Source organism: Tasmannia lanceolata, unplaced genomic scaffold, assembly GCF_043159265.1.
Source record: "Tasmannia lanceolata isolate RefF3 unplaced genomic scaffold, GAP_Taslan_0.1 ptg000007l, whole genome shotgun sequence".
In the NCBI taxonomy this organism is placed as follows: domain Eukaryota; kingdom Viridiplantae; phylum Streptophyta; class Magnoliopsida; order Canellales; family Winteraceae; genus Tasmannia; species Tasmannia lanceolata.
Genome location: NW_027518684.1, coordinates 21744212 through 21757127, shown reverse-complemented (window position 1 = coordinate 21757127; position 12916 = coordinate 21744212). Strand labels below are relative to the sequence as shown.

Below are 12916 nucleotides of genomic sequence, written 5' to 3'. Positions count from 1 at the left end.
GTTGAAGACAGCTAAAGAACATAAAAAATTTCATGTATGTGAAAGTAGTCTGGTGGAGGAAAAATACCGTTTACCGATGTTCAGCAAGAGAAGCACACGGCATATATTCCACTGCAACTGCTGTATTATAGATGATGTAAAAAAAATGTACAAAGAAAAGATAGTCTATAGTGTGTATACTAAGTACATAAGTCTGTACATACAGTAAGTACCCTTTGGTTTATAAAAAAAGGACTTTTTTGTAGACTCTTATGGTGTTGGTATAATGCATGGAGGATTGTCGTGTTCGTCTTTCATTACTTGGTTAAGTTTCACTCCAATACTGTCTCCTTAACTCTCTCTCTCTCTCTCTCTCTCTCTCTCTCTCTCTCTCTCTCTCTCTCTCTCTCTCTCTCTCTCTCTCTGCTTTTAGTTGTATTTCTTTCAGCCTATCACTTGCATCTGCTCCTTCTAATTTGGCTATTCTCTCATAGTATCGATCTTGATTTTTTATTGCATTCGTTCATCTTCAATAGTATCTTCACACACACACACATATTTTAGTTTCTGCCTGATACAAGAACTACAACCCAATTCATAGCCATCACCAATGTAACTTACCCAGGAATTTGTTCCCTTGTTGTAATTTTTTTTTTAATAGGTCCCTTCTTGTAATTTATACCATGGAAAATTCAGCTTCCTACAATTTTAGGTTGTAAAGATTTCAGATGCCTGATACAAGAACTACAACCCAATTCATAGCCATCACCGATGTAACCTAGGAATTTGTTCCCTTGTTGTAATTTTTTATTTATTTTAATAGGTCCCTTCTTGTAATTTGTACCATGGAAAATTCAGCTTCCTACACTTTTTTTAGGTTGTAAAGATTTCATATCTCAGTTTCCTAGTCCATGCTCTTTGATGTAAGACACCACAATGATATCTTCTTAAGGCATACAAGTCCCTTTACAATTATGTTTTCAATTGCAAAATTGTGTTAGGCTATTGATTCCGGAAAGAACGTTTCCAGCAATTCTCCCCTTTCACCCCACATGTCAAAACCAATTCATTCCGTACAATCCCATTTAATTACTTTAAAAAAGTTAGTCATTCAAAACTTGCAAAACATTTCCCCCTTTCATAATGTTTCAAGTTCATCGATGGCTATTTGAACTCTCAGAATGTGGATTCAATACAGTAAATTCGACACACATAAAAGTAAATTTTTGGTAAGAGGCTGGAAACCCCTTTCCTTTTCTTTCATCAGCTTTCACTCACGTGGATTGCAACTTTCTCAGATTGGCTCCCTCTTACATTACTTTCTATCAAAAATAAGATGCACAGTTTGTACCACTAGTATAAAAACCTTGAGAAAGAAGCATCATTCCAAAGACAACTTAACAAGAAAGATGAAGGGGAATTAAGTCCAATAGTCGCGTTGTCTAGATGTCAGTCACTGTCGGGGCTAACATATCTGCCATCATTTTCCAAAAAACAGTCACGAGAGCATGCAGATCTCCCATGAGGATGGTTGGTTGTTGGTGATGGCCTGAATCACATTGCTATAGTTTTCCACAATCTAGCAGTCGAGAAGTACAGAAGATTTTTAGCCGTAATCAAACCATGTCCAAAGGCTGCCCACTCTCCCTAGTGCTTGTTTTGTGTATGCAAATAAATGATATAACCCGTAATAAAAGTTCTCCAGCGGTCCTAGATACGCCTTGTGCCCCTATCATCTCCAGTGTTTCCTCTAGATGACCCATCAATATTTAGTTTGTACCGATCTCATGGGAAGGGTTCCAAGACACTCAAAATTTTCTAGGCTTTGTTTGCATGAGCTCGAGTTGAGATCTTTGTCAGATTTGTGTGTGGAGTCTCAGGAAGAATTTGCCTCAAATACGATACGAGACTTAACAATGTTCTAAATGGTGAAAATGGTTGGGCCATTTTTTCAAACACCTAATCGATGTTGGCTATGGACTGTCTGTGAAAGGAAGAGCTTTACTTTTGGCCAACATGAAAAGCCCTATATCTTCATTTTCCAATTTAAGTGAAATTTAAGTGAGAAAGAAGGTGGGATTAGCAACAGCCGGAGCAATAAGGGTTAGAACTGAACTTTGCTAGACATTCTAGAATATAAATGAGGAAATTCATACCCATCAAAATGCATACCCATAAAAATAAAAATAAATCCTTATTAGATTGCGATCTTGTTAGATATTCTAGAATATAAATGAGGAAATTCATCAACTCCATCCAAACATTAAAGAAAAAGTGAAGTACATATATTACCTTATTTTTTCCTATATCACCTGTTCCATGAGTATATACAAGCCTGTAAAACAGACGTATATAAAAAAACAAGAAAGTAATCTTGTCGAGAAAAAAAGATGGTAGCAAAACACTTACCAAACTAGCAGAATCTTGTCAATGAGAGGAGGTGGTCTGCAATTCAGTGAACGAACCATAAATCTTACGTCGTCGCCCTACTTGTGACAAACAACAAAACCTTATTTCCTACCTATGAGGGTGATCCAAGCCCTCTATGGAGCTCTTAACAGAAAATTGAAGGAAATGATAGATAGTGTTATCGTTACTGTGAAGAATGAGCAGTGGTTGCAGCCTCTAATCTCTAAAAAGTCACGGATCGATGAAAAACCAAAAACAAAAGGGGAAGTAGAAATTAAAGGGGAAAATGACTATCAATATCTGAAGAGCTGGTGAGGATCGGTTTGTAACTTTCTTATATAGGGAATTGCAAATATATGTGTCCTCAGCCGAAAGCGCCACGCTATTGGCTTGGTGACAAATGGAGCTTCTGATATACACAATTGTAACTAAATGTGTCCTTAGCAGGAAGTGCCACGCTATGGGCATGCATTGTTACAAAGGCCCGGTTAGAATTTGAGAAATTTTCTGGAGAAGTTTACAAAAGAAAAACTTTTTGGAATTTTCATTTTATATTGGGATATATGCTAGGGACCATTGCATAAGGCATTTTGCGGACGGACTGTTGCATGAGAGAGCAACCACGTAGGCTCAGATTTTGTCTTATTCATTTAATTCGTCTGAGGTGGCTGCTCTCTCATGCAACAGCCGTTCCTTAAAATGCCCCGACCTGATCCAATTTCAGGTTTGACAGGTTGGGTTAGGGTTGAGAGATTTAGACGCAGATTGGGTTAGGGTTGACGATCCTCAACCTGAGGCTCGGGTTGGGTAGAGTTAGGGTTGAGGGAATGCTCTCAGTTTGGGCTAGGGTTGGGTTCAACCTGGTCCAACCTGACCTGAGTTGCACACCTAGGACTACCGAGCAACATACTCTTTCACTCCGTGCTCAATTCTCATTCTATTGCCTCCGTCTGACTTGAGTGTTGAAGGATTTGGGTGTCCTTAACCTTTTGTCTGTGAGTACAGCACACAAGAGTTCGCTCTGTCCGACCACGCGCTTCTGACCGAATATGAGAGCCAAATTTGAGCAAGGTGTGGTGGTAGAAGAGGGACCAGAAGAAATGGGACAAGACAAAAGGTGTTTTTTTATGAAGAAAAGAAGAAGAAATGAGACTATCTAAGCTTTTCCGTTTGATATTTAGATTTCAATTGGTTCTACCTATTAATCAAAACAAGACCTCCATTACCCATCAAACAAAATGAAATCTCTCCAACAAGGAGAATGTTAACCTTCTCGCCTTTTCGAAAAGGGAGTCGTAATGCTCAATTATGGTTAAGTGGAAACTATGATTCCCACATTTTTTTAGACTTTTTTTACTTCAATTCAAAATGACAATAGTCTTGCCTTAGCAGCTTTAATTACTCTTCCGGTCACTACAAGAATTTGGGTTTTTCTTTCCGGTCATGACCGCTAGTACTTCCTGTTTTTTTCACCTGTGTTAAAAACACCGGCAGATTAAGACTGGTCCAAAATCCACCACTAATTGAGGCATTCCTAAAGGTTTTACCGGTGGATATTCAGAACGAAAGGGAACATGACCGGCAGTCCTGACCGACGCTACGGAGATGAAGGAATCACCGAAATTCTACATTCAGTGGCATTCATGACCGCCGGTAATTTGTCAAAGGTTTGCCAGCTGTCTTGATAACTGATCAAAGTGCGAGCATTGAATTCAAGGGAGACCTTTTTACCAGCGGTAAAATTGAATTAAATTTTTTTTTTTTTTAAATACTGATGGTCATGACCGCAGTCAAAAATGAAATTTAAAAAATAATAATTAAATATTAAAAAATTCCAACCTGTTTATGTCATGTTTTACATTCACAACCGATTTCTGATCGGTTTGCATCCTGTTTACAATAGTAAAAATGCACATGCAGTGCAGAAAGCATCATGTGTTCTTCGAATCTCCATATCCAAAATCCCGAATCTCTCGGCAAGAAAAAAGAATAAACAGTTTTCTCATTTTCTGTCTTTTTCTTAATCTTCAACAACAACCCAAAATCAACACCATCCACTGCGCCTCTAACTTACTTGCAAGAAATCTGCAATTTCAGAGGCGAAACCAAAATTACATCAAATAATTCTAATCTTAAAAATATTACAGTGATGTGATGATCTAACAATTGTTGTGACAGTAACAAAGATAGGGCTAAGATTGATTTCCACACTCTTTAATCAAACCAAAGATCAGATCAACAACAATATAGTATCAATCAACGTAACCAAAGTCCATAATCTGAGCGATAAAAAAACTTCCTAAGCTGATTGTAATAAAGGGGAGCTATTAGTTCCTCGATTCCTCCAATTTATTTGGAAAAGGTAATCTAACCATACTCATGGACCATAAAGTACATGGAACATTTCCATGTTTACAGTTTCAACAATAAATGATTAAACGGGTTAACAGGCACGTAAATAGAAGGGGTTAATAGGCATGTGATATAGATCATCAACAACATTTCTCAACAATCAATGATTGAAGATCATGGACAATCTTATTAATTCGTTATGCTTAGGTACCTCAGTGGACATACACCCCCTCCCCCCCACCCCTCCGCCATCGCCCTCTCTCTCCCTCCTCCAAAAATCCGAATAATAATAATAAATAAATAAAAGCCTGCAACATGCCCATTCACTCCTCAAAATCTCTCATACATCTTAGGCATTGAGACACAAACAGGCTTGCGCACGCAGAGAGAGAGAGAGAGAGAGAGAGAGAGAGAGAGAGCATTAAATGAACTCGAAAATATGAGAAAGGCAAAAAGAAGCAAGTTACCACAATTCAATCATATGAACAAAAGCAGACAATGCCACAGGCTGCCCAACCACTCATTACTCGGGAGCATTAAATGGACTCGAAAATATGAGAAAGGCATAAAGAAGCAAGTTACCACAATTCAATCATATGAACAAAAGCAGACAATGCCACAGGCTGCCCAACCACTCATTACTCGGGAGAATTATTTCAGAATAACCAAAACATGCCTGCAAGTATGAACTCTACATGACTGCAAGTATGACTTCTGATGGAAGTGCACCCAAAGTACGGTAAAATAGTCTCACCCAATACTACTACGTTGATCTTCTCAGAGAATGCATCATCACCAATTAGAATTTTAGATCCAATCCCACTTGCCTCTATATATCCAATAGCTTCCTCATCAACCATAGCAGCATCTATTCTACTGGCTCCTATTCTTGTGCCTGGAATCTGTAAAGAAAGCAAGATAAGATTTACTATATTGGAAAGGGAGAAGAGAAGATGTTTGTTGTCAACAGAGCCCATGGCGAATATTTGACTGAATATGTTTGATTCAGATCAGAATAAACAAAAGAGTCAAATATTTGACTGAATAAGTAGGAGAATAAACAAAAGAGTCGAATATTTGACTGAATAAGAAGTGAAATCGTCAGACTTTGATTGTTAGAGATTATAGTCTAGACAGTGAACTATTATCATCGCGATATTTTTTAAGAGGAAGTTATAATCTCTCATTGGATCTTGATTGTATAATAAGTCTGTTAATAGTTTCCCTTCTCTCCTTTACAAACTGAGTATGTTTGACTGTCTTGTAGCTGGTAATGCTCGAATCATTTCTCATTTTCAGCTTTTCATTTTTACCTTTATTAGCTCCTTTCTCTGAATGCATATATCATCTTCTGGTTAGCCGGTTGGTGCTTATCTGTGATTTCTTATTGGCTCTTCCAAACTTTAGGTTCTATCGACATCAATTGCGATATATTTTTTTGATAGGTTTCATTTCTGGTAGGAATATCTGCTTTCAATCATGTCTTATATTGTTCTACAATTTGTGATAGTAGTTTTGGTTTGATGCCTAATCCTGTTAAGAATGGAAATTCTAGATCCAGTGACAAATAGTCACACATTCTACAGAGCATCAATAATGCCTTTCTCATGTGAAAAATTAAGTTATTGAATACCTTTTCTGATAAATGTATTGCATTCAATCAACACAACATATGCAAAAAAATAAATACGAAAATAGGCACTTAGTGAAAAATCTGAAATCGGTCGCCTGGATTTATTCCATTACCATCCCCATTTTCTCAAAGGAAATTGGAAACATATAAGATACATCTTAACAACCTTAGAAATTCTGGATGATAATTAAACATCAAAGGAGACTGGCTTCAGCCCATGAATGGACCACCAAAAAATGTGGAAAGGAACCCCGATTGGCTATTTCTTTCAGAAAATTTCCATGATTAGGGAAGAACCCATGTGACAGAGTACAGTGGGTTAAATAAACATGTGTATGAGAATTAGATACTGAAACTAAATATGGGTTTGGAGAAAGATGTGTGTGAAATCAACTAAGGGGAAAAGGTAGATACCGTAGATATAGAGCAAGTCCTATTTAGAAAGTTCTCAAGAAGGGCAGGCAGTCCAAGCAATCCAGAGAAGAGGGGAAGCAAAACCGAGTTGGATCCAACCCCTAAACAAGAACTCGCATTTTCCCATGAACACGTTGTAAGCCCAATGGTTCCAACCTTGGCATTACCTTCTTGTTTTGATGATTCCATACACAAGTGATTTTATATCACTAATGTGTTTTTTATTGTCTAAGTTGTAGATCTCATTAGTATGCAATCAAGGAAGCTTGAATCAAGGCATTGAAACTAAATTGGAATGCATTTGGAGTGCCAAAGCTAGGATGATCCAAGAAGCACGGTGGACTTGAAGCCTTGAAGATCAAGAGAAGATTGTAGTGATTTTCAAGTTGTACTTCTCTCCTTGTTTTCAGAGATGTCAAAGGCACTAAATATAGGTTAAAATGTATTTGAAAATAGATTTGAAAATGTAGGAATAAATCCCAAAGACCATGGTCAAAAGTCCCTAAAGTTTTTAAAGTAAAAAAGGAATTTCATACAGGGCCGGTCGACCGGGCTATGCCAGGCGACCGCGAGATGGAACCTGGAATTCCAGGCATCTCGAATTTATCGGGCCGGTCGACCGGGGTAGTCCCGGACGACCGCGGATAGGTTTCTGTTTCGACAGAAACAAATCCAATTGATAATTACATCTAAGATAGGGCAAAATATAGTTTATTGTGACAAGGCTTCTTTCCAAGTAAATTAGGGGTGCAACTCGGGTTAGATCGGGTTGGGTTGAGGGCGACCTAAACCCAACCCAATAGATCATTTGCCTAACCCCAACCCGACCGACCAAGATTTATTTCAACCAAAACCCAACCCAAGTTGCAGAGAAAAAAAGGAAAAAGTGCAAAACAGAAACAAAATAAGGAAATAACTCACTTTTCTAGTTTTCTTCTTGTCTGGAGGTCTTAATCCTTGTATAGCTGAAGAGGAGATGCAATGAAAGTTTGATAAGACGACGAGAGTGAAAATTGCATTGGGAAAAATCCGTATGAATCCACTCTGGTGGCTCATCTCATTAGACCTAGCAAAATCGACCCGTGCCGTGCCCGTGGATCAACCCAACCCACCTGCAAATTTGCAGGTATGGGTTGGCATTTGAGTAACTCGTCAAAATTGACCCGCGGGTCACCCAACTCGCCAAAACATGGGTTGTGTCGGGTGAACCCGCGGGTACCCGCATTTCGTTTTTCTTTTGTTCGAGTAGGTACCGGCCGCATTTCCTAACTCGCAACAAAGGGCAGCTTTCAGATAAAAGAGGGGATTTCTCTCTTTTGGAGGGTACTCCAGGCATTTTGTGTTACTTCATTGAGAAGTAATCCATACGAACCGTGAGATTAAAAAAAAAGAGAAATGGACGATCTAGATTAAGAGGAAATGCAACCCAGTATAAAAGGGACAAGGGTTCATTTGCAATGGGGGTACTCCAGGCATTTTTTCTAAGTCTCTTCTTCTGTTTTTGTTGCTATAATTTCCTTATTCACCCAAAAAAAAACAAACTCTTTGGCAAACAATTGCTAGTTACCCGCGGGTTGACCCAACCCACCCGCAGTGGGTGCGGGTCACCTAAGTGCTGACCCGTAGGGGATGTGGGTCATTTTTTACCCAACCCATTTGACCCACACCCGTATGACCCGGTGGAGACTTGCATCATATTCATGTTTCATGGTTTTTCAAACGAAAAGCAACAAGGTTAACAAGCAAGCAAGGGAAGGAGCTCTCCCTTTTACAGAGAAACCAGAAGTTTCCTGAGGAAAAGCCATAAGGCTGTTTAGGGGAAAAAGGAGCTGGATTTTTTAGTTTTGATTTCTAGTTTTGCCTTTTTCAAAGCCAATAAATATGGCCAGCCTCGACAGCGGTAAAAGTAAAAAGATGGGAGAGTTCAGAGACTTTTTTCTCAGGTTTTGTAGCATCAAAGGCCACTAATATCAAACAGAGAAATGATAGATGCAAGGGCCCTCTTTATGCGAGGGCTAAAGAAGGGCCCTTGAATAGATGCACGTCATTAAGTGCAACCGAATTCAGTTTCTCAACCGACTTTAAAAATGACGTGGATCTATTCAAGGGCCCTTCTCCGGCCCTTCCATAAAAAGGGCCCTTGCATCTATCATTCCTCTATTGAATAAGGGATTTTAAAGAAAAAGGTACAGCTGTAGGGTTTTGCTTTTTTTAATGCCTTGAGTTTTGTCTTTTTTAAAGCACATTACAGCTGGAAAGCCTAAGACACAGAAAATTATGGGAATTCGTGAAAATTTTCAAATCAGTCGTCGGGCTGTCGGGTTTCCCACGAGTCAACCCAAACCCAACCCGATTTCATGTCGGGTCAGCCATTCTCAACCCTAACCCGACCCCATGCTAGTAAATCTAAACCCAACCCGAGTGAAAATCAGGTTGAACCCGTCGCCCGACCCGAGTTGCACCCCTAATATTGTCAATGCTTATCACTTGAGGACTTGTTTCACTAAAAGCTTCCTTGCACAGAGTTAAATTGGTGATAACTAATCACTAGTTTATGAATAAGTACATTATAGTGCCAGTCCCTCCCTAGCATTACACTATGCAAAGACACATCATAAATAGAAACACAATTATCCATTCAAACAAAATGTAGCAAGCTGGTGAGTTAGAAGTGTTGATATTTTACACCCATCTTTTCAAATTTGTTATTTTCATATTAGATTGGTAATTCTCAAGTAACAAAGAATGCATGATCTAAAAACTTATGCAAGAGAAATGACAGGGTATTGAATTATTGATTCCTAGAAGGCCAACAAAAGAAATGGGAACTGAAGAGAACGACTCAGGTGAGCGAATTTAACCTTCAAATGAAAACAAGAAACAATTAGAAGCCTTCAATAAACGTCTAATCATTCACCAATAACTACACAAGTCATTTACTTACCAAGAATGAAGGCCATGCGAGTCTGCGACAGATGCTCCAAGGACATCCATGATAGTTCTGACCTATCCGTATGGCCGTATCAATGATTCATCTATCACCACTGGAACCTTAAGTAAGACTTCGGAGAATCCCTCTCCCAATCGTATCCCAGCAACTAGTGTCGTCGGATCCTGTGACTTAAGAAGGCCCCAAGCCACTTCAACATCAGGTTGTGCAATGCTCATTACGACAACCTTACAAACAAAGATTCTTAATTAACACAGTGAATTATAAAATCAAGTAGTGACATTATTTAAATTAAAAGGTAACAATGTTTATACCTCAGGGAAGGATGGAACCACATGACTCGCAGAGGATGACGGGGCATGTGGCTGTGGCGTAGTCACGCCGGCGTGAGCCTAACATATAATAACATATTTATATTATTCAATACAATGGATTTTACAATCATAACTTAATCGTACTATACATAATTAAGATATAACATGAGTAGCCATGTAATTAGAGATGACGTCATAGAACCGTATAGTAAGGTTGTCCAACTTTGATTCGAGCATCTCATTTTTCTTATTAGCTTCTGCGACATGTCTCCGGCACTCCATGCAACAGGATGATGTGCCGCAAAGCTCACTCGGGGTCAGTCGTAACCCATACATCAGCACCCGCCCACGTCTCTCCTCCCATGACACAGGAGAAGACGTTGATAGTCACTCTTTCACTCACTCTATTTCCTTATTTATGTGATTATGTGACACATCTATCTTTTGAAACTATCACCATTAGCTAAAAGACAAGGATTAAATGTAAGGTGTTACATATTATCCCTTACAAAAGACAAACCATGTATGGTATAACTAACATTTGCATTGGCTGAGCTCCTCCCTGTCCCTTTTAACTTTCTATTCCAACAATTTCTAGCCGATGACTACCGATATATAAAGACTAAATGAAAACAAAAGGTCACAAAAGTACCTCATCCCTGCACATTCCAGCGAACCTCTTTGCCGTGACTAACCGTTTGCTTCGCACGATTAGTCTATGTTTCTCTGTGCAATGTGCAATCAATATAGTGAGAATCAAGCTATGTGTTCAAATTAAAACACACACACAAAAAAACTAAATAGTATTATATATTAACTGTCCCGGTGTCGAGTCCCAAAATTCAAAGAGTTCCTTTTATATTGCGACTCCACCACCCTCTCTACGAGCCTTAGGAGTTCATTTGGATGCACTAAAAAGTAGAAAAATCATAGTAAAATGACACATTTTCCATTTCCTAGCATTGTTTGGCTATCATTTACTATTCACATACCAGTCCTTGTCGGCTGTAAATCTTCCAAATGCAAGCCTTTTGGGATAGTTTGACTTTCCCCTCAAATCAAGAGAAAAAGGAAAGTAAAGAAATGGGAATCTATATTCCTTTCCTTCTAGTTCTATAATATGTGCATCCAGACGAACCCAAAGTTTGCACCAGAGGCAAACCCCATCGAAAAGGGGGAGCATCAATACCAACTTCCTTTAATCCATTATTCAAACTTTTTATGACATTTAATCAAGAGTTGTTCTAATAAGAAATCATTACATATGATTATTCCTTTCCCTTTTAACTTTCCGTCCCAACAATTGCTAGCCAATGACTACTAATATATAAAGACTGAGGCCGTTTGGATACGCAGATTTTAGAATCCGGGATTTCTTAAAAATTGTAGCTAAGAGACAACTGCTTGATCATGAACCCTCTTTTACATTGTTTTCAAACTACAAAACCTGGAAAATCTGCGTATCCAAATGGCCCCTGAATGAAATCGAAAGGTCACGAAAGTACCCTCCATGCGTATTCTAGCGAAACTCTTTTGTCCCGGCCGTGTGACTAATCGTTTGCTTCGTACGGTTAGTCTTGTTTGTCTGACTGTGTTTCTGAAATGTGCAATCAAAATAGTGAAAGCAATGTGTTCAAATTAAAACACACAATAAAAACTAAATAATATTGTATATTAACTGTCTCGGTGCCGAGTCCGATAATTCATATGGCTTTTTATATTATGACTCCGCCACCTAGGGGTTCATTTGGATGCACTAAAAAGCATAAAAATCATAGTAAAATGACACATTTTCCATTTCCTAGCGTTGTTTGATTACCATTTGCTATTCACATGGCAGTCCTGTTCGGCTGTAAATTTTCCAAATGCAAAACATTTTGTATAGTTTGACTTTCCCCACAAATCAAGAGAAAAAAGAAAGTAAAGATATGGGTTCATTATTCAAACTTTTTATGACATTTAACCAATAGTTGTTCTAATAAGAAATCATTAGATATGGTTATTCCTTTCCTTTTTAACTTTCCGTCCCAACAATTTTTAGCCAATGACTACCAATATATAACATAAGCGTATGTAATTCTGTAAAACAAAAAAAAACATGTATATAAGAAGCAAGCAATATGGAATAAAATATTTCCACCCTTATCTCTTAATCTAGATGCCAACAAAAAAAACTTACTTAACCACTACACCCTTATCAATGATACGAGGTGGAGGTGGTCTGAAATTCAGCCAGTGGAGACAACAAACCATAAATCTTACATCGTCGCCCTGCCTGTGGCAACAACACAACAACATTGAAGGATACAGAAGTCTACATAAAAAAATCACATATCTATGAAAAACCAAAAAACAAAAGGGGGAATAGATATTCTTTAGAACACACCCAGGAAAAAAAGATATTCTTCAGAACGCAATAAGTGTAAGTAGAAATTAAAGGGAAAAAAACGACTATTTCATAAATTTGGAACAGAAATCGAATAAGAAACGCTTGATACCTATACAGAGGGGAGGAAATGGTTTTGAACGGAGTAGGAAATCTGCTAGTGATTAGATGTTGTAGGGAGAGGTAATGAGGAACTAGGGTTTGTATTGCCTTGTGTACCAAATTCCAAATGGGTTTATAGGGCACTCGTTATGAAAAACCATTTGGATTGTAGGAATTTTCTAGAAAAATTTGGAAAGGAAAAATGTTTCCTTTCAAAATATCCAACTTTCATTACACCCAATTTTTTTTTAGGAAACGGCTATAAAAACACTAAGATCCATTCGAAACCGCTATAAAAACACCCTAAAAATTTTAAAACGGCTATAAAAATTTTGGCAAACACCAAGATACATTGAAGAACCCGGAAAAAAAAAACA

General features: G+C 38.2%; 2 protein-coding genes across 7 annotated transcripts in view; both read right to left on the bottom strand.

Moving 5' to 3' along the window:
• The window catches only part of LOC143882270 (ATP binding microtubule motor family protein), a 32584-nt gene extending 29717 nt beyond the window's left edge, over nucleotides 1–2867 (bottom strand). For 3 of the 4 annotated variants that reach the window (XM_077385775.1, XM_077385776.1, XM_077385777.1), the window contains exons 1-2: nucleotides 2389–2867; nucleotides 2272–2314 (exon numbers count right to left, since the gene is read on the bottom strand). The gene's annotated coding sequence lies outside the window, so the exon portion shown is untranslated. The remainder of the gene's footprint in view (nucleotides 1–2271; nucleotides 2315–2388) is intronic. The other variant, XM_077385780.1, reaches the window with a different exon arrangement.
• A 1320-nt stretch (nucleotides 2868–4187) lies between these two features.
• On the bottom strand, nucleotides 4188–12234 carry LOC143882269 (uncharacterized). Of its 3 annotated transcripts, XM_077385771.1 has the most exons (6): nucleotides 11557–12234; nucleotides 10704–10777; nucleotides 10052–10129; nucleotides 9732–9964; nucleotides 5495–5642; nucleotides 4188–4473 (listed from the first exon to the last, which is right to left on the bottom strand). In XM_077385771.1, exons 1-4 carry the CDS (start codon nucleotides 11561–11563, stop codon nucleotides 9794–9796), a joined length of 330 nt encoding a protein of 109 aa, XP_077241886.1. In that variant the 5' UTR covers nucleotides 11564–12234; the 3' UTR covers nucleotides 4188–4473; nucleotides 5495–5642; nucleotides 9732–9793. The 3 variants fall into 3 exon arrangements, with proteins under 3 accessions (XP_077241886.1, XP_077241887.1, XP_077241888.1); XM_077385772.1 differs by lacking the exon at nucleotides 5495–5642; XM_077385773.1 differs by lacking the exons at nucleotides 4188–4473; nucleotides 5495–5642 and adding an exon at nucleotides 9449–9648.
• Nucleotides 12235–12916: the final 682 nt, after the last annotated feature.

Excerpts from the sequence above, each read along its gene's own strand:
- LOC143882269 (XM_077385771.1), bottom strand. Across the intron at positions 10,130-10,703 it reads CTGGAATGTGCAGGGATGAG|GCTCACGCCGGCGTGACTAC; the intron begins GTACTTTTGTGA and ends ATTATATGTTAG. Across the intron at positions 9,965-10,051 it reads TGGTTCCATCCTTCCCTGAG|GTTGTCGTAATGAGCATTGC; the intron begins GTATAAACATTG and ends TTTGTTTGTAAG.